The 24,722-nt window shown below is 53.0% G+C and overlaps 1 protein-coding gene across 1 annotated transcript in view; it reads left to right on the top strand.

The window, feature by feature from the left end:
* Positions 1 to 4,184: 4,184 nt before the first annotated feature.
* Positions 4,185 to 24,722, top strand: part of RET (ret proto-oncogene) — a 61,004-nt gene continuing 40,466 nt past the window's right edge. Inside the window, 1 exon segment of the mRNA XM_068548830.1 lies at positions 4,185 to 4,266. Coding sequence (XP_068404931.1) covers positions 4,200 to 4,266 — 67 coding nt within the window. The 5' untranslated portion in view covers positions 4,185 to 4,199.

The following is a 24,722-nucleotide window of genomic DNA, read 5'->3' as shown; positions in this document are numbered from 1 at the left end:
AGTTCACTGTACTTTGGAAAGGGTGCCTGGAATACAGTAAGTGCCCAGAAAATGTTTGTTAAATAAATGAACTTTTCAAGAAGAAGGGCAAATGGGAAATGTGCAGATCGGGTGAAATACAGACCCAAATATGGATTTTTAAGCAAAAACAAGTCTCAGCTTTATGCTAGTTGATCATTTTAGGTTCCATGACTGGGGAGGGGCGTCCAGAGCTCCTCCCTGTGGACCCTGGTTGAATACCCCTCCCACAAAGCAGGCTTCCCTGCAGGGCTTCTGGCTCAGACCTCCCCAGCTTTGTGATTCTGCCCTCCCACAGCACATGCTATCTGTCACCAGTTTTGTTTTGTTTTTTTTCACTGTGGCCCATAGACCAAATCGAGAAGCATCATCCATCTTACCTGAAGGTTTTGCCATTTCAGTCTTGAAACTGGAGAAGTCGTAAATAGGTTTTGCGATGGTAAAGGGAAGCTTAATTTTTCATTCACCTCTAGCTAGTAACTGACGGGGAGGTCCTCCTTCGCTCCCAGAAGCAAAAGGGAAAAGAAAGGGCTTCCCAGGGACAGGATAATTTGTCAGAAAGTTATGAGAGAGCACAAGCAGGGCTGTGTAGGAAGTGTGCATTGAATGATATGACACGCCGGCTTCTAATTGCTGCTGCCTTTCTGATCAATAATACATGTTTTCAAAAAGCCTTCTGTTTGCATTTACACAATGTACTGTAACTACTGCAAAGGATCCATTAAGACCTATTTGAAAAAGTGCATTCGTAAAAACTTGTCTAAATCTGCATTACAAGGCAGATTATGAAACTGCCTTGGGAGATGTTTTTTCTAAAAAGCATTCAGGCCATATCTGCCGGACTCGCCAGTTCAAGCTCCCTGTTATTACCACGCTCACTCGTGAGCCAGGATGGGCCTTCTCCTTGGTGTCCTTGAGGCAAGAGGCGGGCACTGCCAGACCTGAGGCCCCATCAGGTTCCAGCGGCCTTGGGCCAGTGGTACCCTCGGGCTGGGGACTCGGTGTGAGCCAAGCCCCCAGAGTCTCAGTGAGGCGTCAGCATGAATCAACCCACTGGTCCCGCATGTGTAAGTATACGCCCAGATAAGTGCTGCTGTGGCAGAGAGGACTCTGGGGCTCCAGCGTTCTCCCTCCTTTCACTGAGAAAGCTGCAGGTCCTATGGGGAGGGCCAGAGACAGGTGTTGGCTCCTGCAGGCCGGTCTCACTGGTTGCCATCCCCATACAGGTGTGATTTGTTACCTATACAAGTGGGGAGCCAGAGCTGAGGGCAACAGACAGCTTGATTTAGGGACCAGCTGCTTTCCGTGTTACCTTAGCAATGTCCACTGACCGCTTTGGCCTCGGCCTCAGCGTCTGCAGCTGATGGGAATCAATGATGACAGTGACAGCTCATGCTGATTGCCGGGGACTTACCTGTCTTCAGGCACCTGGGGGGATGGAGCTCTGCCTTCCTGAGGCCCAGAGACGTTGCAAACATGCCGAGGTCACACAGACCAGGGACCCAGCCAGGATACAACTCAGAGCACACCTTCAACCTTCACACAATGCAACTGCCCCCAACCTACCACCCAGACAGCTCCTTGGACTTCAGAGGACCCTGGAAGAAGAGAAGAAAAAAAAAAGCTCATTTTCTGGGGAGCCAGAAACTGTGCTGATTCTGTCAATGCTTCATTTGGGTTCAGCCATAACACTGCAAGGCAGTTACTATATCGTGATTTCCGTGTTACAGATGAAGACGCTGAGGCCCCAGTGAGGCAGCTAGCCTGGTTCTTGTGCTGGGGCAAAGGAATGGAGAAGAGATTCTTGCAGAGAATGGGAGGGAAGGAGGGGAATGAGGAGAAGGGGAGAGCAGAGGAAGGAAGGGAGGAAAGGAAGGTGGGGCAGGAAATTCAGAGGAGAAAAACAACTCCATTAGGGGGCCCATGGAAGGGTGAGTAAGGCAAAGAGTTGATGTCAGGCCTTGTCTGAGTCTCACAGCGGGGTCTCTTATGGATATGCAGGACCCGAGGTCAGCAAGCCCAGCGCTTCACCTCTGCGCTCTCCTGGATCCCCCTCTGGTCAGATCTCTGGGCATGCACGTGGGTGAGGGTATGCGCGCATATCCCTGTACGTGAACACAGGTGTAGGCACATGTGGGTACAGGGGTACACATATGAGGCTCCCCAGACCTTTTTCTAAGAAGAGGGCAATGTCCCCACCATAGTGTCAGATGTCCTCTCAAGACCCCCAAGGGTGGTGCAGGAGAGTGGAAGGGTCTGAGGACCGAGGAAGGAACACAGCCTCAAATGGGCCCTTGAGGTGGCCACACGGAGCACAACCAGACATCCAGCCTGACCGGTGTCAGCCAAGGCTTGGCCAGGGTGGTCCCTGGGGGGCACAGGGGTGGGGCTGGTTGGAAGAATGGGCCAGGCCACCCCTCTTCCTTCTGCATTCTTCTGCCACGGGAGCCTGTTGGTAACAGAGAAGTTCCCCTCAGGCCCTCGCTTCCCACTCAGGTCCCTTCCCTGTGCACAGACCTGAATGTGCAGCCTTGGTAGTTATTACTAGCACCAGAGGTAGGGCCTTTCTACACCCAGGGGAGTCCCCCATGGCCAACTCCAGCCCCATAAATCCAAGGGCCTGGGGCTCGGGGAGCGTGAGGCAGGCAACACAAGGTCTGGTGGCCGCAGGGTGGCTCTCCCGAGCTGGCAGCACTGTGCCCTGGCTTCCAGCCAGCAGGCCGGCTTGGACATCTCGCCTGGCAGAGTCCCCAGCCAGCCTGTCTTGGCAGCTCCTCCTCCTGCCTGCGAGGGTGACTTCACTTTGACTTCATATCTGCAGAGTGATGTGCAGAGCTCTTATTCAGCCCCGAGCTCAGCCAGGCAAGAGGGCGGGGCTCTGTGCACAGCAGGAAGAAGAGACACTGAAATAGGGGCACCCCAGGCCTAGGTACCCTGGACCCTCCCACCCCAAGGCCCCTTGGACATGCATTCTTCTGTGCCTAGGTGAGGGCCAGACCACAAAGGCAGCTAGCGGGTGGGAGTAGAACAGTGGACTTTTCCCACAGAGGCCTAGAGCTCACCTCCAACCTCCAGGACCCCCCATGTTGGGGACCCAGAGTCTTCCCTTTTTAGTACTGGATGTGTTTATGGGCATCATTTCTTTGGGCAAAAATTTAAATTCTTTGGGGCTCCAGTTCCTTCTCGCTACTTGCTCTGCTACCCAGTCAGCCCCCCATCCTAAGAATTCTTCTGTTTGGTTGGGGAGAGAGAGTACCTACCCTCCAAGCACCCCATTAGAGCCAGCTCCAGTCAGTTTCCTGGTTTCATTGGTTGGACCAGTCCTAAAGAGGCGGGTTCACAAACTAAGCCTAGGACAACCCTAGAGCGACCGCGGACATTGGAAGCCACAGGCCAGGCTCACCCCTGGCGTGCGCAGAAAGCGCCCAGGTTCCCCTTCCCCCACCCGGGCTCTTCCCCTCCTCCCGCCTCCGGCCCCAAGAGAGGCCGCGCTCCCACCGCGCCTGCCCCTCTGAGAAGTGGCTGAGGATGCGCACCGCGCCCGGAGCCTGGAGGCGGGGCGCCTGCCTAGTCTCCACGTCCACTCGGGAGCACCCCCAGCCAGTCCGCCCAGACCCCGCATCCCCGTGGTTTCCCTGCCCTCTCTGGGTGGCGGGGAAGGTCGAAGCGCACAGACCGAGAGCGGGCGCATAGAGTGAGGAAGAGTGGCTGTGCGTGCGGAGGTGCGCGGATTGGGGCTGCGGCTGGCGGGCCGGTACCCCGGGTCCCGCACCTCGCCCCTACTCGTGCCCCGCCCGGCCCGCACCCCGCGTCCGGCACTGGTCTCCTAACCCGCGCCCCGCGGGGACCACACCAGGCATCGCCCGGTCGGGTACCCAGTGCCCCGCCCTTACTCCCGCGCCCCGCCCGCACCCGGGCCCCGCCCGCCCCGCCCCCTCACCGCCCCGCCCCGCCCCGCCCCGCCTCGCCCCGCCCCGCCTCAGTCCCGCGACCGGAGCCCGGCGCGCAGCTGCGGAGAGTATCCTGGAGCCCGCGCTTCGACGCTTTGCGCCTGCAGTGTTCGTCGCGTCCGCCGCGTCCCGGCCGGGCATGGGGCAGCCCGGCTGAGCGCCGCACCCCGCCGCCGAGACCCCCAGCCCAAGCCACCGTCCCTCTCGCCGCGGCCCCAGCGTGCACCGGCGATGGCGAAGGCGACGGCCGGCACCGTGGGGCTGCGGTTTCTGCTGCTGCTGCCGCTGCTCGGAGAAGGTGAGTCCTGCCGGGGACCGGTGCCCGCAGCGGCCGAGGCGAAGTTGGCACCGCGCGCCGAGCGGCTGAGTGGACGCGTTCGGAAACGCCTTTCTGTTTGCGGCGGGCAGCGGGCTGCGCAGTTGCCGGCCGCCCGGGCTCGGCCGCGAGCGGGGTGGTGTGGTGGGCAGGGCGCCTCGGGCCCCGCGTGCTGGGCGGGTCTCGGGCTGGAGCCGGACTCGGGTCGGAGCGGCACGCGGGCCGGGCGGCCGGGGTCGGTGCCCAGGGCCATTGTCGCAGCCGCGCTCCCCAGCCTGGTGGCGCCTCACGCCACAGCAGCGTCTTCGAGCGAACCGAACGGAGCTTGTAGCCGTTTCGGTGCAGGTGGGGGAGGACGGGTGAGGTAGCCCTAGAAAGCCTGCGACTTGGGCGGGGAGGAGTTGTGTTTCTGTAAAAGATTGCTCCGTCCTGGTTTCCTTGTCGCTCTACACGTCGGTGCATTCTTCCTGCAGCTCTGATACCCTGGCTAGCCGCGGGATGCGGAGGGCATCTGCTATTTTGAAAAATGGTTGCTTTTCCCTTGTGCGTTTTTGCCGCTCTAGTCCTTAAGAAAACCCAAAAGGCTGTGGTTTCTAGGGAGGCTGCCCTCGAGGGCCCGCTCGGACTGGCCCAGCGCAGCCGGCTGAGGGCCCGCCGTGGCTCCAGTCCCACGCGCGGCTTCCGAGTACCGCGCTGATGCCAGGCGGGGACACCTGAAGGTGCGGCCTTTGGGACCATTTGACGGCTCTGGGCCGACCTGTACCAAGCGCTTTTGACCGTCCTGGAGTGGAGTAGGGCTGTGTGCCGCCAACATCGGTGCTGGGAGGATTAGACGTGGCCTTGCAAAGGCTGGCCACTGCCTCCACCCCCAAAACCCTGACGGGATGAGTGAACCCCAAGGCTGTCGAATCTTTGCCCGCCCCCCTGCCCACACACCACGAATTTTAGTTTCCCTCAAACTGTCCTTGACTTCCTCTTCTTCAGTACTCACTATGCACCAAGTTTCCCTGAGAGAGGAGCTCCAGCCACCCTCCCTCACTGCTTACAAAGAGCTTTCTCTCCCTGTGGCCTTTGGGAACAGAAGAGGTGGTGGTCCCCTGCGTCTGGCCCTGGGTCCTGCACAGACTCTGGGTTCACAGGCCTGCCCAAGGCTTCATTTGTGTGACTGGATCTTGAGCTCAAGAGGCAGATACTGAAGCTAGAATGGGCCCCCAGCCCATCATAGGGAAGCCAGGGGAGAAACCCTTTCTTTGACCTGGGGAAGAATGGGGGAAAGCATTGGGAGTCTGGGGGTCCCGGTGCTGTGAGGGGAAAACAGGCAGGAGGAGGCCGAAGGCAGGGCAGAAGTAAACACAAACAAGGTGTTCAGGAGACCTCTTGTAACTCTGGGTTGCAACTTTGTAGTTGTGGGCGGGTGATCAGGTGTGAGCCGGAAGCCAGGGCACACTGGGCAGCCTCAGAAGCTTGTGGAGGATTTCCCGTGCCTGTCCCACGCTTAGCCAGGGGGCCCAACTGAGGCCTTGTGGGGGCTGGAGTTGGGGGTAGGGGTGCGAGGGCAGCCTGTGACACTTGGTGGGAATGCAGGTGGCTTCTCCACAGCCTGGACGCACGGAGTTGGGTGGTCAGAGAAAGGCCCTCCAATCCGGGGAAAGCAAGTCCCCTGCCTCACCCACCCTCCCCATGGGATGAGCAAGAAACCACGATTGGTGGCACTGGGAGTTGAGAGGTGGCCCCGCGATACCCAAGAGGAGACAGCGGGGCCTGTGGAGAGGCCTGCGGGCACCCTCTACCCGGAGTAGCAGTGCCGGAGCTGTTGAGCCTGGCTCTCAGCGAGCTGCTCCAGACCGCCACCAGTGAGCTGGGCTGCTGCTCCCACCCAGACTCCACCAGGCTGGGAGCAGCTCGGCCCCGGGGCGCCCTCTCGTGGACGCAGCCCTCCTGTGGCCAGGCCTGTTGCCTGGGGGATGGGCCGGGTCTCTAGAGGAGGAAAGCCTTCCTGTGCTGGCCCAGACACCTCCCCGAGATAGGAAGCTCTTTTCTGTGCTGGGGAACTGACGAGAGGGGGGTAGGGAGGCAACCAGAGGAAGAGGCAGTGGCCGGGGAAGGAACAGCACCGCCCCAGGGCTGGCAGGGGTGGGCTCGAGGGCCTAGGGATGCTCAGAGCAAGGTCCTGGGGCATAAACAGACCCTCGCGGTGTGCCCCCCTCCACATGTACACACTCTCATTGTGTGTGAATGCACACACCTTCAGAAAAAGGAGCCAACACAGACACAGACTCCCAGAGCAAGGCAGGACTCCTCACCCACACTCTGGTATCCGTGTGAGTGCACGAACGGGCACACACACACGCACACACCCTTGAATCCATGCTCACACACTCACAGTCACTCTTGGTCATCACTAAGACACACTCCTGCCCTTTCTCAAGGATATGTGATCATGAGGCCTGTGGACACACACTCACGCAGCGTGGCTTGGCCCTTCACACTCCACCCTCCCCCAGGGAACCCAGCCCCTCTCTCTGCCACTCACACACTCTGGGACCCCCACATGTGTACACAGGGACACCTGCCCCTCCCACCTCATACTCAGGAGCACAGCCCATCAACCCTGGGTATCCTGGAACCAGAGCTAAAGAACTTCCATCTAAAAGTTGTTCTTAGAAGAGTTTCTAGCCTTTTGCTGCTCCAGCGCAGGTACAGGCATCCCTGTGGCATGGATGAAGAAACTGAGCCCCAGCTTCTGGGGATCCCCCTGAACGTCTCAGGCTGACCCCTCACCCATCACCATCTCCCTGACCTCCTGCTGCTCCTCACCAGGCCTCACATCTCTCATCTTTCTGGCCTGGCTTCTTGGGTCCCATTTTGCTCAGCACCTCTAGCCACAAGGAAAGACCTGCCCTCTCTGTGTGCACACCCTCTGGGCCTTTCACTCCCGGGTACTGAAGAAAGGAAAGCTGGCCATGACCTAGCAGCCCCCTCTCCAGGCTGCTGGCCCACCCCTCTGCTGTTGGACCTGGGTTTGCCACTTTTGCCTGGACCAGCAGGTGCCAGAGCAGCCCCTCAGCCAGGAAGGCTGCTCTGCTGACTTTCTCTCTCTTTCAGCCCCTTCCCTCTTTGGCCAGAGATGAATGGTGTCCTGCTTCACCAGGCTTGCCTAGGCCCAGCCTTCTTTCTCCTCCGCCCCAGCCCACTAAGCCCCTCTGGCCTCTGGGAGCTGCCTGTGTCCCACACTGGCTGTCCTGGGCCCTAGCAGAGTCCAACCTACTCAGGGACCAAGGGGCTGGGTCAGCTGGTGGGCTCCTAAGGGTGGGGTCTGTGAGCAGAAAGCAAATGGGGAAGTTTATTGAGACCACTGCAAAATTGCCTTTATTCTGCAGAATTGCTTTAGGGACGGCTAAGTAAATCACTGTTTCCTTGGTGGTGTGAAGAAAATGGGATGCATTCACCTAATGGGGAGCTAATGGCCTTTCAGCCAGGAGAGGAGAAAACTAATTTAAAATTATGGTATCTCTTAAACTGGAGCATGGGGTGCCAAGGGGAAGGGAGGGCCAGGAAGCTGCTGCCTCCCCTGAGGCCGTCCCGCCTCTGTGACCTGAGAGAGGACTCCTCCATCCCCTGATCTTCACTGGATAAGGCTGATGCCAGCAGTAGCCACCCCCAGGGGGCTCATGGCCTGCCGGTCCTGTGCTGAGCACTGCCTGTCTGCTAGCTCACTGTATCCTCCCGAAACCCTGAGGGATGTAGCCTTGTTTTCCCATTTCACAGGTCAGGAAACTGAGGCTCCCACAGCCTGTGAACTTGAATCCATGGAGAGGACTTTGTGTCTCCCCACTCCGGTCCTCTGGCTTTCAGCAAGCCCCTTCTCTGGGCCAGTGGTGGTAGGGACCAGGAGTGGGGCTGAGGAGGGGTCACGGGAGAGGAAGGTGGCCCTGAGCCCACTCACCCACTGGTGACCCTCCTGCTCAGGGCTCCAGGGGCCCTAGGGACAGCCTGGCCCGGGTCTGGGAGGAAAGTGTGCCACTGTGCTTCAACACCTGAATCAGGAGCCCCTCGGGTTCTGGCTGATGCTCAGGTGGGACCGCTGCTTTAGCTGATGTCTGGGAGTCCTGCAGGTCCGGGAGCTGCCACCAGCTGGGGTCTGGTCATAGCCAGCCCCAGGGGAGGGGCGTGTGTCCTCTGGCGTGGCAGGAAGAGAGGCCTCTGTGCTGGTGGTGTAGGCTGGGTGTGTGGCCCCTGCACCCACCCTCTGCCTGGGGACCCAGAACCTGACAGGAGCTACTGTGCTGAGGAGGGGCTGGACTTCAAGGCACATGGGTACCACCTGTGTCTCCTTGTCCAAGAAAGGGCCCTCCTACCCGGGGCTCCACGACAGACTGGGAGAAGAAAGTGCCCAACTGGGAAAAAGGCAGAGCTGGAGAAGTGCCCCCGCAAACAGTAGTGATGCCTTCCGTCCTACAGAAGTGGCTGCATTTCGGCTGTGGAACCCCTCCCCCTTCCCGTGGGTGTGGGAGAGGACGCTTCCTTGTGTGGGCGCAGTGTTCAGGCTCAAACCCCCGCGTCCTCTCCTCCTCCTTGGTTCTTCTTCTTCCTTCTCCTCATTTCTTCTTCTTCCTTCTCATTTCTGCAATTGTTTTTCTGAGTGACTCAACAGTAACAATAACAGTAATAGTGATGGGCCCACAAGCACTCCCCGAGGGACCACCTGCTGCCTGGGGAGCTTCTCTGGGGCTAGGGATGCACTCCGGGAGACGACGGAAGGTCCCTTTGACCTCAGAGCTGTCTGCCTGTAGGGAGAGATGAGCAGTAAAGGAAGCCCTAAGCAGCCACTTACCTCAAATGTGTGTGTGTGATTTCAGACAGAGGTACATGGCAGGAGGCCTGCTGAGGGGTAGGGTGGGAGCCAGGTGGGCAGCCAGGCAGGGAAGTGGCCCTCCTGGCCCTGGGCCACAGGGGTGTGATGGCAGCAGGGGTCATTTTTCACCCTCCCCCCCCCCATTTGCCTCCCGTGGGTCTTCAAGGGCCCATCTTCCGTGCTTTCTGGGTGAGGGTCCTTAGCCCCTGGAAGGCTGGGGCATTGGTATGGCTCAGAGAGACCAGGCCCAGGATGTCCCTCTGAGGGCCGTGACCTGGGTGGCCTGGGGAGGGCGCTCCTGGGGGGCTTGAAGGGGTGAGAAGGCTCAGGCCTCCAGAACCCACACGGCTCTCCTCTCCCTGCCTCAGAGCAGCAGAGAGTGGCGGCGTGTTTAGGGGTTCAGGGGAGGCTGTAACTCCTGAGACAGGGCTCCATCACACCTCAGAGGACCTTAGAGGATGAGGCCCTCTTCGGGCTGCAGCTCCAGGACACCTGGGAGCCCCTGTGCACGGGACCCTCATCCTGCCCTCCTCCCCCCGCCTGGTCCTCCCACAGTCCACCTTCCCTGAGCTCTGGGGCCAGGTGACGCCTGGGCTTCCATCAAGCTCTGGCCTTACAGCTATGTAATTGTGGGAGCCCCTGGGACCCGCTTCTGTCCCTGAGGCTGGAGGATGTAAAGCCAGTGGCCCACTGAGCTGTCCACTGGGCGAGGTGGGGGGCGGTGAGAGCAGCAGCGAGGTGCCACTGTTCCCTTAGCTCCTCCCCCACTGGAGCTGACACCCCCAAGAAAGCATGGTTGTGGGCGCATTGACGCCAATGGGACCTTGGGGAAGGCAGTTCAGGCGCCGCCTGGGCCCTCAAGGAGAGCAGGTGGCCGGCCCCGAGCAAACACCTCTGTTTGCTTTCACCTTGTGAGTGGCTCCACAGAGTGTAGCAGCCAGGGCACCTCTGCAGAAAGGTCACCTGTGCACCTGCACAGGTGTGTGCCCACCTGGTGGTCCAGCTGGTGCAGGCTCTCCATGACATCAGCAATGCCTGGTGGGCTCTGGCAGGCAGGGACCAGTTCTGGGACCTGCTCAGGGGAGATGCCCGTGCCCCTGCAGACCCAGGTCCTGGGGGCCCCAGCCCCCCTCCCAGATTCGGGTACCGGCGGTCACACCTTATCGCAGTCTTAAGCCTTCGCTCTTCTGACATGGGCTGCTGCTGTCGGGGTTCCGCAGGGCCCTGGGCTCCAGAGAAGTGCCTGAGGGGCAGGGTGGCCGGGAGAGGGAGGCAAAGGTCCGAGCTCTGCCCTGAGCGCTGGCCCTGACCTGCGCTCTGATTGGAGGAAGGGTTCTGCTGTGAAAACAATCAGAAGGCCCCTGGCAAGACAATGGACGTCAAAACTGGTTGCAGCCCCCCCCTCCCATGTGGCTATGGGGTTGCCAGAAAATTCTGAGGGTTCTCACTCTTACAAAAAGGGGAAAAGGAACAATGTAAGTTCCTAAACTTTAACTAACAGCCTGGAAAATGCTTGGGAAGATGTGCACTCTGTGTGCCAGGACCTGAGAGCGGGGTGAATGGGGGGGTGGCCTGGGGGCACACAGAGTGATGGTGGGAGTCCGAGTGGAGGGAAGGAGTTTACTCAGTTTCTTACTCAAACTTCTCTGCCTCTGAAACAGCCAAAGACACAGACACAGTGAGGTGGTGGAAGACCCAGAAGCTGGAGGCGGCTCCTGGGTGGGCTTTCTCCTTGCCTGCTCCCCCATCCTGCCCTTCCAGCATTGCCTGTGGGCCGTCCACTGCTGTCTGTTCTCTTCTTTCTGGGAAGGAGAAAGGGTGGAGTTGGGAAGCAGGGCTCCGTTCCAGCCGCCACTTAGCCATGAAGTGGGTGCAGGACCCGCTGTCTCCTCGCCTGTGGAAGCAGGGTTAACACGCACTTAGCTCTCTGGGCACTTGCTTTGCCACTGGGAGGGGTTGAGCCTTGTCAGACGGGCACCTGCAGGTGGTCTCTGTAGGAGACTCATCCAGCAGGACCACACACGTGACTCCACAGAGCCTTGTAAAGTCTCCACTGTGGACCCTCTTGAATCTTTGCTTCTGCAGCCTCCCACCCGCCTGTATCCGTGAGCAGGAGAGACTGTGTACTTGGGGGTGACAGTAACCTCCAGTCTCAGTGTCTCAACACAGTCCGTTTGTCTCCTGTTCGTGGTGTCCCACCACCCTGCCCCTGTCAGCCACTCCACACCGGGCCGTGTGCGCGGGGAGGGGTACAGAGCTCTGAGGAGCCAGGCCTGGAGGGGCCTGGGGCACTTTGCCCATGTCCACGGGCTGGTCTGTCACAGGGTCCTTCTCTCTGCAAGGGAGGCTGGCGCCCAGAGGAGAGAGAGCATGGTGGGTGAGTGGGGTGCACGCTGGGGCACCTGCACACGCTCCTGTGGTCCCCTGTGGACTCGTGCCCCTGTGTACCGCTCTTCCAGGTCGGCCTCTCCTGGTCAGCACAGCAGGAGCCTGTATGGGGCCTAGCAGCTGGGAGTGGGGTGGGGAGGGGGGAAGGATGCGGTGTCGAACAATTACAATTCACGTAACATAAAATTAACTGTCCTAAAGTGAATAATTCGGTGGCATTTAGTACATTCACAGTGCTGCATAGGCATCACCCCTGTGTAGTTCCAGAACATTTTCATCGCCCCCAAAAGGAAACCCCATACCCGTTAGGCAGTGATGCCTAGTCCCCCCACCCCAGCCCCTGGCGACTGCCACTCTGTGACTGTCTCTGTGGACTTGTCCATTTTGGATATTTAGTGTAAATTGACCTTTGTGTTAGACTCCTTTTACTTAGTTTGACGTTTTCAAGGTGCATCCACATTGTAGTATGTGTCAGTACTTCATGCCCTTTAAGGCTGAGCGATATCCCATTGCGTGCATATATCACATTTATTTATTCATTCATCTCTTGGTGGACGTTTGGGTTGTTTACACCTTTTGGCTCTTGTGAATAATGCTGCTGTGAGCATTTATGTGCAAATATCTGTTTGAGTCCCTGTTTTCAGTTCTCTTAGGTGTATACTTTGGAGTAGAATTGCTGAGTCATATGGTAATTCCAAGTCCCATTTTTTGAGGAACTGGCAAACTGTCTTCCACAACAACTGAAACATTTTAGGATCCCACCAGCAGTATGTGAGGGTTCCAATTTCACTACATCCCCACCAATCCTTGTTATTTTCTATTTATATTTTTAAATTGTATCCATCCTACTGGGTACAAAGTGGTATCTCATGTGGTTTTGATTTGCATTTCCTTAATTATTGGTGATGTTGAGCATCTTTTGTGTGCTTCTTGGCCGTTTGTATCTTCTTTGGAGAAGTATCTATTCAGGTCCTTTGCCCATGTTTTAATTGGGTGGGTGTGTCTTTTTGTTGTTGAGTTTGCTCTATCAAATTTCCACCAAGTGTTGCAGAGCAGTTTTTGTCCAGAGACATTTCAGTGTCTGAGCCCGAGGTCCCTTTCGAAGAGGACATGGGTTCCTCCAGTGTCCTTCTGTGGGGGCTGAGCCACCATGACCCCACTGGGACCCTGAGGACATTCTCAGAAGACCCAGACCCTGAAGCCACATTGAGCTCAAATGTCCCAGAAGCAATGGTGTCACATCTTGTATGTGAGGTGCCAATGCCCAAAGACCATCCTGTGAAGGACCCAGGGGATGGGAGGAAGGGAGGGGTTCTGGGAACCAGTGACCCACCCAGCCCACCTGACAAGGTGGGACTCAGCAGCAGGGGAACCCAGGGCTGCCCTGTCTCGCTAAACTCTCAGTCCAGACTCTAAAAATAACCAGGCGGATCTGGTGTAAGTTGATTACCCTAATTGCAACTGTGTGATGTCATGCTGCCAGTCCCTTGAGGCCATTTTCCCGGGATAGCAGAACGTACCAAGGCAGTGCAGTCCGCCCGCCACCCAGAAGCTTGCACCCAGAAGCTGCATGAGTGCTGGGGCCCAGCACAGGGTGGGAAGGCCTTGACTGGGCTTAGCAGGAAGCCTTTGTGGGCCCAGGCAGGTCTGATTCGAGGGTCAGGGAGGGAGAAAGGAGAACTGGCTCTGGCTTCCACCAGCAGGTGCTCTGTCCCAGCAGTGCTTCCAGGGAGGGGTTCCTGTCCCAGTTCACAGCTGGGAACAGACCCAGAGAGGCTGAATGCCGAGCTGGCCATACAGCAAGGCAGTGAAGGAGCACGGCTCTGGCCTGCCTCTGCCCTTGTCTCTCTGCTTCCGCAAGTCATACTGAAATCTCTCCTTTGTATCTAGACTCACTTCTCAGGGTGGTACTAGGACCTGACAGGGGCAGAGTGAAGGACCCTCAAGGCTCTCTTCTGTGTCCAGCGGGCAAGGGCACGTCAGGCCCCCAGCATCCATGGGCGCCCGCGCACACAGCAGCCGTGACTGTGTCTGTGCCTGTCAGGCGGGCGCTGGCTGAGCAAACTCCCACCTGGTCATGCCTTCCTGGGCCTTCGCCCTATTTCACTGAGACGTGAAAGAGCAAATTTACATGAGGGGCTTTTAGGGACTCCTGCCTTTTCGAGGAGGCTGAAGGAGGCTGTGGATGGTTATTTATGGTTGCATTTTCCGCCTGGTTAGCAAGCAGGTGGGTGGGTGGCCCGGAGTCCCAGGTCATGGTGCCCTGGCTTTTCCGCACACGTGTGCACGGCCGTCACTGAGCAGAGGAGCCTGGTGGCCACGTACACTGGCCTGGGTGGGACCCTCGGCTTAAGTCCTGACGTACTCTCTGTGTGGCCTTGGGCAAGGTAGCCTTTCTCTGCCTTGGTTTCCCCTTCTGTAAGACAGGAAACAAAGTTGTCATTGTTACCTCTGGCTGTCGTCATTACCTCTGGCAGATGTCGTGTTGATTAAGTGGGACAACGTGCGTGAAGCACTTAGAACAGGGCCTCTCGGGAAGAATGTAGAAATCTCGCCGGTTAATGTTGAATAAGGGCAAGAAGGGTGCTGGGGGAGGGGCAGAGATGGACAGGACCACCTCTGTTTGAGGAGCTCTAGATAGGTGGGGTGACAGGTTTAAGTCTGAGTCGCAGTGCCTTGCTGGGTGTGAGGGGGGACAGTTGCCCAAGCAGTGGCACCAGGGTCCAAGCCAGGGATGTCCTGACCCGTCACCCCTAAGCCAGGGCTGGCACACCCGCCCTTGACTGGGGCTGCAGGGCACAAGAGCCCTGGAGCCGAGAGAGCCTGGTGACCCGCACACAATCATCAGCAGGCCACTTGGGTGGCCAGTCTTTTTCCAGCCAGGCCTTGCCCTGGGTAAGAAATTAATTGTAACCTAATTGGCAGTTTCCTTTGCACAGAAGCCGGAAGGAACTGCCAGTGAGGCTGGTGATTAACTCAGCATCAGCTGGGAAATCACATTTGGGCAGGAGTGTCCGTCATCTGAGCGAGGCCTCTGCATCTGGCCTGGGCGGGTGGGGAAGCGTGGGTGGTGGCCCCGGGTGCGTGCTGGGTGCAGCCTGGGCCCCAGGCCTCTGGGAGCGGAAGGCTGTGGCTTGTGTGCCGGGGATGAGTCTGGGCTGTGCCGGGGATGAGTCTGGGCTGCTGCCTCCCGGGCTGCCGGGCTGCAGACCTCGGCTGCACGGCTCACTCCCCCGAACTTCAGCCTCGCCCTGACTCCTTCCCCACTCAGCAGAGGGCTGCGCGCATGGCGTGGTGGGGTGTCAGGAGACCCGGGCCTGCTTGCGGTTCCACTCTGAGGGCAAGAGGTGAATTGCGTTTCCCAGCGTTGGATGGGGAGAGCGAGGTCTACAGCGAGAGCTCAGGCAAGGTGTGCAAGGCAGAGCTTTTCGCACGTGTGGAGGAGGGTGCCTGTGCGTGCAGGGCTGGTGGTGCGTCTGAGGCACGGGCTGGCCCTCAGGTCTCTCCTCCTCCATCCAGCTGCTCTTACAGGCCACCGGCCACCCTGTCCAGCCAGGGCCCAGGAAGACGGGCGTCTGGGGAGACACTGCACCCCCGCATGGGGTCCCCTGCCCTCCCCACCACGGACCATACAGAGAGGGCTCAGGCTGGAGGGATGATGGTGGGAAGGGCCCGGAGAGCTGTGCTGTGTGCGAAGCCGCAAACCAGCCAGGCAGGCAGGAGCGGGGGCTCTGTACGAGGCAGAGCTCGCAGGAGCATGGAGAGCCCCGGGCACCCAGTGTGTGCCAGGATGGCTGCTTGCTCCTCCTTGTGTGTGGGCCCAAGCAGCTGGCCCTTGCTGGGTGCCCAGGCCAGACCAGGAAGGCCACTCAGACTTGTGGCCACCCTGGCACACGCTGCCCACTGAGGGCTGCTGGCAGCATTTTGGGGGAGAAGAAATTTACGACTGGAATCAAGGCTGCACTAATGGTGACTGGTGTCATCGTTGGGCATCAGGGCAGAAGATAGCCCTGGCATTTATTGAGTGCCCAGTGTATGCACTAAGCTGGCCATCTGTTGGGTACGCCTGCAGAGGCCAGAGTTTTCTCGATGATTTTGTAGACAAAGGCTTCAATTCGCAGCATCAGGACTGGGACAAGCTGTCAGATTCCCTCTGCAGGAGGCATTGGCTTGTGACCGAGTACAGCTGAGCTGAGCCAGGGACCCATGGACAGAGGCAGCTGGCTCTCAAAGTGAGCTGCCTGGACTTCCCTGGTGGCAAGTCCAGTGGTTGAGCATCCGCCTGCCATTGCAGGGGACACGGGTTCGAGCCCTGGTCCGGGAAGATCCCACATGCTGCAGAGCAACTAAGCCCATGTGCCACAGCTACTGAGCCTGCGCTCTAGAGCCCACGAGCCATAACTACTGAAGCCCGCGTGCCTGGAGCCCGCGCTCCGCAACAAGAGAGGCCACCGCAATGAGGAGCCCGCGCACCGCAACAAAGAGTAGCCCCCACTCGCCGCAACTAGAGAAAGCCCGCCGCAGCAACAAAGACCCAACGCAGCCATAAATAAATAAATAAATGAATGAATGAATGAATGAATGAATGTATGTATGTATGTATGTGAGCTGCCTGTGGACTGTCAAATTACTAGAGCCCACCCAGACCTTCCCTTCACACCTCCTCTGTGCCAGGCATCAGGCAAGGTTCTGGGGATGCAGCGGTGAGCAAGACAGGCCCAGTGCTGGCCCTGTGGGTCTTTACAGTCTCTGCTTCTTTTAGCATCAGGTCGGTGCTCTGGGAGTTAAGGGGGGAAAGGCCAGCATGGCTGGGGGTGTGGGGGGAGAGGGCTGAGCTGGGCAGGGGCTCGCCCAGGAGAGAAGACGGGGTGGGGGACCACATACGCAGGGGTCGTGGGCGAGGCTGGGAAGAGTTAGCACGAGGCCCGGAGCCAGGGTTCCACAGTGGGACCTGCAGGTCAAGGCTGTGGGCATCGGGCCGGGCACAGGACGCCCAGCGAAGGGCTCAGAAAGACACCTGGGAACAGGCGTGTGTGTTGGCTGCCCGGGGCAGGCGGGAGGCCGGGAGCCCTCTGAACCCCGGGTGCAGAGAAGGCAGGAGGGAACTGAGTTGTTGGGCAGGGCGCACTGAGTGGTCACACAGTACTCCTGGGGTTGGCACCTTGGCACGTGTGGGGAGGAGGTGTGGCCACACAGGCAGAGGGAAGGGCTCTGAGCCAAACTCAGCTGGCCTGGGACTCCACTGTCTCTGTGAGGGGACTCTGGAGCCTGGGCCAGGGCCACGTCATGACTACTGACTGTGGGTTCAGGCCCTGTGACCTCTGTGGGCCCCTTTCCCCATGAAAAAGTAGGATTATATTTCATGACTATTAATATAAAGACAAATATAATCCAGGCTGCTTTATTATTACACAGTCCTTATTATTACATTTTTTTCTTCCTTCTGACTTTAACATAAACTAAAACATTTGTGTGGGCCCCTGGGCACTGTGCCCACTGTGTGTGCTGAGGCAGTTACAGTGGGGGGGGCGCATGCCCCAGCATCTGCAGTGTCGGTGCCTATTGGAAATGGAGGACCCCTGGGAGTCTGGCACTAAGGGTGGGCCCACATGGCCAGGCTTGTGTGTGCCCTCTCCCAGTGGATGGTGAGCCCCTCAGCCATTCAGGTCTCTCCTGTACCTGGGTACTGTGGTCCTGTGAGCCAAGGCAGGAGCCACAGCAGAAACCTGCAGTGCACAGGCATTTACCTGGCCGGTGGCAGGCGGCCGGTGGCAGGCAGCCAGGGCAGCGTGGGTGGGCTGCCAGATGGAGCCAAGAACTTACTGGTTCTGTTCTTACTCGGTTCTAAAGGAAGAGTTGTGGGCACATCTTTAAAACATACATGACACCAAAGCACAGGCAACAAAAGAAAAAATAGATAAATTGTATTGCATCAAAATTTAAAACATCAAAGGACACAGTCAACAAAGTGAAAAGGCACAACCTGTGAAATGGGAGAAAATATTTGCAAATCATATGTCTGATAAAAGGTTACTATCCAGAACATATAAAGAACTACAACTCAACAACATCAACAAAACCCAATTCAAAAATGGGCAAAATGGGACTTCCCTGGCAGTCCAGTGGTTAAGACTTCACCTTCCAATGCAGGGGGTGCAGGTTCCACCCCTGATTGGGGAGCTAAGATCCCACATGCCTCGCGGCCAAAAAACCAAAACACAAAACAGAAGCAATATTGTAACAAATTCAATAAAGACTTTAAAAAAAAAAATGGGTAAAGCACTTGAACAGACATTTCTCCAGAGAAGAAGTGGCCAGTAAGCACATGAAAAGATGCTCAACATTACTGATCATTAGGGAAATGCAAATCAAAACCACAGTGTGATATAACCACACACCCATTAGGTTGGCTACTGTCAAAAAAAATGGCAATGAAATTGAGTTATTTGTAGTGAGGTGGATGGACCTAGAGTCTGTCATACAGAGTGAAGTAAGTCAGAAAGAGAAAAACAAATACCGTATGCTAACATATACATATGTAATCTAAAGAAAAAAAAAAGGTTATGAAGAACTTAGGGAAGGGCAGGAATAAAGACACAGATGTAGAGACTGGACTAGAGGACACGGGGAGGGGGAAGGGTAAGCTGGGACGAAGTGAGAGAGTGGCATGGACTTATATATACTACCAGAAGTAAAATAGATAGCTAGTGGGAAGCAGCCACATAGCACAGGGAGATCAGCTCGGTGCTTTGTGACCACCTAGAGGGGTGGGATAGGGAGGGTGGGAGGGAGACACAAGAGGGAAGAGATATGGGGATATATGTATGTGTATAGCTGATTCACTTTGTTATAAAGCAGAAACTAACACACCATTGTAAAGCAATTATACTCCAATAAAGATGTTTAAAAAAATGGCAAATCACAAGTGTTGGCAAGGATGTGGAGAAATTAGAACCCTTATTCACTGTTGGTGGGAATGTATAATGGTGCAGCCACTGTGAAAAACAGTGTGAAAGTTCCTCAAAAAATTAAAAATAAGATTACCATATGATCCAGCGATTCCACTTCTGAGTGTACACTGAAAATCAAGGTCTCAAAGTGATATTTGTATACCCATGTACATAGCAGAATTATTCGCAATAGCTAAAAGGTGGAAGCAACCCAACTGTCTATCAGTGGATGAATGGATAAACCAAATGTGGTATATCCATACAACAGAATACTGTTCAACTTTAAGAAAGGAAATAAATTCTGATACATGCTACAACATAGATAAACCTTGAGGACATTATGGTAAATGAAATTAAGCCAGTGACAAAAAGCCAAATGCTGTATGATTCCACTCATATGAGGTACCTGGAGTAGTCAGAGTGAGAGACAAAATGTCACATGGTGGTTGCCAGGGGCTGGAGGAAGGTGGGGAATGGGAGTTAGTGTTTAATGGGTGTAGAGTTTCAGTTTTGCAAGACGAAAGAGTTCTGGAGATGGATGGTGGTGATGGTTGAAAAACAATGTGAATTTGTTTCAATGACACTGAACTGTACATCTAATGGTTAAGATGGTAAGTTATGTTATGTGTATTTTACCACAATTAATTTTAAAAACTAGGATCCCCTTTACCCCCAAATTCATTATTTTCAGTAGAGCCTTCCCTGATCTGTGCTTTTTTCCTAAGAGCAAAATTACATTACAGTCCCTTGCAAAGCCAGCCTCCAGCTGGGACAAAGCATTGAGATTACAGGGTGTGTGAAGCATATTGCAGGGTGACCCTGCCTGAGAGTGCACACGTGTGTGTGTGTGTGTGTGTGTGTGTGTGCGCGCGCACACGTGCACATGTGTGAATGAGCACACATGTTCTGCCTGACGTCTCCCAGTGGCAGTGTTCCTCAGTTACCAGTATGTCATTTCCTGAGCCAGGGTCCGTGATTTTGTTCGCAGCTGTTCTCATGGCTGTTTGCTCAACGCCAACTGCTGGCCTCACTAAGGCGGCTAGTGCGCTAAAGGGCGCTGCGTGCCCCACGAGAGCCTTGTGAGCACAGGAGGGGCATCCACGAGGCTCCATCCAGCTCATCCTGCTGCTGACCATCCACCTGTGGCTCCCAGACCAAGCCAGAGTGTCATAGCCAAGTCTGATCTGATCTGAACCACCTCCCTGGCCCCACCCCCCTCCTATCCCCAATTCTGACCATTTCCCAAATGTGCCCAACCATTACCCACATGTGTTCATGAAACCATTTATGTATTAGTTTGTTCCTTCCTTGATTCATTCATTGGTTCATTTATTAGTTTGTTCTATCAGTTCTTTCAAGCAGGAGGTGATGTGATTTGACTAACCCTGGCTGCTCTGGGGCAAGTGGCCTATGGGGTCAAGAGTGGGCTCAGGGAGACTGGTTGGCATCATGGTGTTGTCCAGGTGAGCGAGGTGAGGGTGCACAGCAGCTTGGGCGGGGGGTGGCAGAGGGCAGTCTGTGGGCTGGTGTAAGGGATGGAAGAGGGAAGGGCTCAGAGCGAGTCTGAGGTGCATGGTGCCTGGACTGGGGTGGGGAGGCTGCATGGTTCTCTAAGCTGGACTGAGACAAGGGAGAGGATGGAGCAAGTTGGTAGAGGTGCGTCTAGCACTCGGGAGGAGGTCAGGGCTGGTGAACGTGGCAGTCCTCAGCCCAGAGGCAGTCATTTGAGCCATGGGACTGGCTGCCATTTGCTAGAGGAGAATCTGGAAAGAGAGCACCCAGAGGATAAGTCAAGAAGGAGGAAAGCTGCATGGGGGTGAGCAGGCTGGCTAATCGGAGTGAAACTGGAGAGCATCAAACACAGGAGGTCCTAGAAGCAAACAGAGAGAAGAGAGAACACCAAGGAGGGACAATTAGAACAAGCACAGAGCTTTCAGAAGCAGGGCAGCGGAAACATGTCTTTGAAGGACAGAATAACAGTCCTGCAGAATTCTCTACCCAGCAAAAGTGCCTGCCAAGAATGAGGTAAAAGGAGATAGGCAACATTCCAGAAAAAGAATTCAGAATAATGATAGTGAAGATGATTCAGGACCTCGGAAAAAGAATGGAGGCAAAGATAAAGAAGATACAAGAAATGTTTAGCAAAGACCTAGAAGAATTAAAGAACGAACACCTAGAAGAATTAAAGAACAAACAAACAGAGATAAACAACACAATAACTGAAATGAAAAATACACTAGAAGGAATCAATAGCAGAATAACTGAGGCAGAAGAACGGATAAGTGACCTGGAAGACAGAATGGTGGAAATCACTGCTGTGGAACAGAATAAAGAAGAAAGAATGAAAAGAAATGAAGACAGGCTAAGAGACCTCTGGGACAATGTTAAACGCAACAACATTTTTATTATATGGGTCCCAGAAGGAGAAGAGAGAGAGAAAGGACCTGAGAAAATATTTGAAGAGATTATAGTCGAAAACTTCCCCAACATGGGAAAGGAAATAGCCACCCAAGTTGAGGAAGCACAGAGAGTCCCAGGCAGGATAAACCTAAGGAGAAACACACCAAGACACATAGTAATCAAATTGACAAAAATTAAAGACAAAGAAAAATTATTGAAAGCAACAAGGGAAAAATGACAAATAACATACAAGGGAACTCCCATAAGGTTAACAGCTGATTTCTCAGCAGAAACTCCACAAGCCAGAAGGGAGTGGCAAGATATATTTAAAGTGATGAAAAGGAAGAACCTACAACCAAGATTACTCTACCCAGCAAGGATCTCATTCAGATTCAACGGAGACATCAAGAGTTTACAGACAAGCAAAAGCTAAGAGAATTCAGCACCACCAAACCAGCTCTACAACAAATGCTAAAGGAACTTCTCTAAGTGGGAAACACAAGAGAAGAAAAAGACCTACAAAAACAAACCCATAACAATTAAGAAAATGGTAGTAGTAACATACATATCGATAATTACCTTAAACGTGAATGGATTAAATGCTCCAACCAAAAGACACAGGCTTGCTGAATTAGTACAAAAACAAGACCCATATATATGCTGTCTACAAGAGACCCACTTGAGACCTAGGGACACATACAGACTGAAAGTGAGGGGATGGAAAAAGATATTCCATGCAAATGGAAATCAAAAAAAAAAAGCTGCAGTAGCAATACTCATACCAGATAAAATAGACTTTAAAATAAAGACTGTTACAAGAGACAAGGAAGGACACTACATAATGATCAAGGGATCAATCCAAGAAGAAGATATAACAGTTATAAATCTATATGCACCCAACATAGGAGCACCTCAATACATAAGGCAACTGCTAACAGCTCTAAAAGAGGAAATTGACAGTAACACAATAATAGTGGGGGACTTTAACACCTCACTTACACCAATGGACAGATCATCCAAACAGAAAATTAATAAGGAAACACAAGCTTTAAATGACACAATAGACCAGATGGATTTAATTGATATTTATAGGACATTCCATCCAAAAACAGCAGATTACACTTTCTTCTCAAGTGCGCACAGAACATTCTCCAGGATAGATCACATCATGGGTCACAAGTCAAGCCTCAGTAAATTTAAGAAAATTGAAATCATATCAAGCATCTTTTCTGACCACAACACTATGAGATTAGAAATCAGTTACAGGGAAAAAAACGTAAAAAACACAAACACATGGAGGCTAAACAATACGTTACTAAATAACCAAGCGATCACGGAAGAAATCAAAGAGGAAATCAAAAAATACCTAGAGACAAATGACAATGAAAACACGATGACCCAAAACCTATGGGATGCAGCAAGAGCAGTTCTAAGAGGCAATTTTATAGCAATACAAGCCTACCTCAAGAAACAAGAAAAATCTCAGTCTAACCTTACACCTAAAGGAACTAGAGAAAGAAGAACAAACAAAACCCAAATTTAGTAGAAGGAAAGAAATCATAAAGATCAGAGCAGATATAAATGAAACAGAAACAAACAAAACAATAGCAAAGATCAATAAAACTAAAAGCTGGTTCTTCGAGAAGATAAACAAAATTGATAAACCATTAGCCAGACTCATCAAGAAAAAGAGGGAGAGGACTCAAATCAATAAAATCAGAAATGAAAAAGGATAAGTTACAACAAACACCGCAGAAATACAAAGCATCCTAAGAGACTACTGCAAGCAACTCTATGCCAATAAAATGGACAACCTGGAAGAAATGGACAAATTCTTAGAAAGGTATAACCTTCCAAGACTGAACCAGGAAGAAATAGAAAATATGAACAGACCAATCAAAAGCAATGAAATTGAAACTGTGATTAAAAAGCTTCCAACAAACAAAAGTCCAGGACCAGATGGCTTCACATGTGAATTCTATCAAACATTTAGAGAAGAACTAACACCCATCCTTCTCAAACTCTTCCAAAAGATTGCAGAGGAAGGAACACTCCCAAACTCATTCTATGAGGCCACCATCACCCTGATACCAAAACCAGACAAAGATACTACAAAAAAAGAAAATTACAGACCAATATCACTGATGAACATAGATGCAAAAATCCTAAACAAAATACTAGCAAACAGAATCCAACAACACTAAACGGATCATACACCACGATCAAGTGGGATTTATCCCAGGGATGCAAGGATTCTTCAATATATGCAAATCAATCAATGTGATACACCATATTAACAAATTGAAGAATAAAAACCATGTGATCATCTCAATAGATGTAGAAAAAGCTTTTGACAAAATTCAACACCCATTTATGATAAAAAAGTGGTCATAGAGGGAACCAACCTCAACATAATAAAGGCCATATACGACCAACCCACAGCAAACATCATTCTCAATGGTGAAAAACTGAAAGCATTTCCTCTAAGATCAGGAACAAGACAAGGATGTCCACTCTCGCCACTGTTATTCAACATAGTTTTGGAAGTCCTAGCCACGGCAATCAGAGAAGAAAAAGAAATAAAAGGAATACAAATTGGAAAAGAAGAAGTAAAACTGTCACTGTTTGCAGATGACGTGATACTATACATAGAGAATCCTAAAGATGCCACCAGAAAACTACTAGAGCTGATCAATGAATTTGGTAAAGTTGCAGGATACAAAATTAATGCACAGAAATCTCTTGCATTCTTATACACTAATGATGAAAAATCTGAAAGAGAAATTAAGGAAACACTCCCATTTACCATTTCAACAAAAAGAATAAAATACCTAGGAATAAACCTACCTAGGGAGACGAAAGACCTGTATGCAGAAAAGTATAAGACACTGATGAGAGAAATTAAAGATAATACAAACAGATGGAGAGATATATACCATGTTCTTGGATTGGAAGAATCAATATTATGAAAATGACTATACTACCCAGAGCAATCTACAGAGTCAATGCAATCCCTATCAAATTACGAATGGCTTTTTTTTTACAGAACTAGAACAAAAAAAATCTTAAAATTTTTATGGAAACACAAAAAACCCTGAATAGCCAAAGCAGTCTTGAGGGAAAAAAACAGAGCTGGAGGAATCAGACTCCCTGACTTCAGACTATACTACAAAGCTAATCAAGACAATATGGTACTGGCAGAAAAACAGAAATATAGATCAACAGAACAGGATAGAAAGCCCAGAGATAAACCCACACATCTATGGTCAACTAATCTATGACAAAGGAGGCAAGGATATACAATGGAGAAAAGACAGTCTATTCAATAAGTGGTGCTGGGAAAACTGGAAAGCTGCATGTAAAAGAATGATTTTAGGATATTCCCTAACACCATACACAAAAATAATCTCAAAATGGATTAGAGACCTAAATGTAAGACCGGACACTATAAAGCTCTTAGAGGAAAACATAGGAAGAACACTCTTTGACATAAATCACAGCAAGATCTTTTTTGATCCACCTCCTAGAGTAATGGAAATAAAAACAAAAATAAACAAATGGGACCTAATGAAACTTAAAAGCTTTTGCAAAGCAAAGGAAACTACAAACAAGATGAAAAGACAACCCTCAGAATGGGAGAAAATATTTGCAAATGAATCAATGGACAAAGGATTAATCTCCAAAATATATAAACAGCTCGTGAAGCTCAATATTAAAAAAAACAAACAAACAATCTAAAAATGGGCAGAAGACCCAAATAGACATTTCTCCAAAGAAGACATACAGATGGCCAGGAAGCGCATGAAAAGCTGCTCAACATCACTAATTATTAGAGAAATGCAAAT

The sequence above is a fragment of the Eschrichtius robustus genome, chromosome 7 (assembly GCF_028021215.1).
Source record: "Eschrichtius robustus isolate mEscRob2 chromosome 7, mEscRob2.pri, whole genome shotgun sequence".
Taxonomy (NCBI): Eukaryota; Metazoa; Chordata; class Mammalia; order Artiodactyla; family Eschrichtiidae; genus Eschrichtius; species Eschrichtius robustus.
Note: the sequence above shows the minus strand (reverse complement) of the source record. Positions and strands in the feature narration are given on the sequence as shown.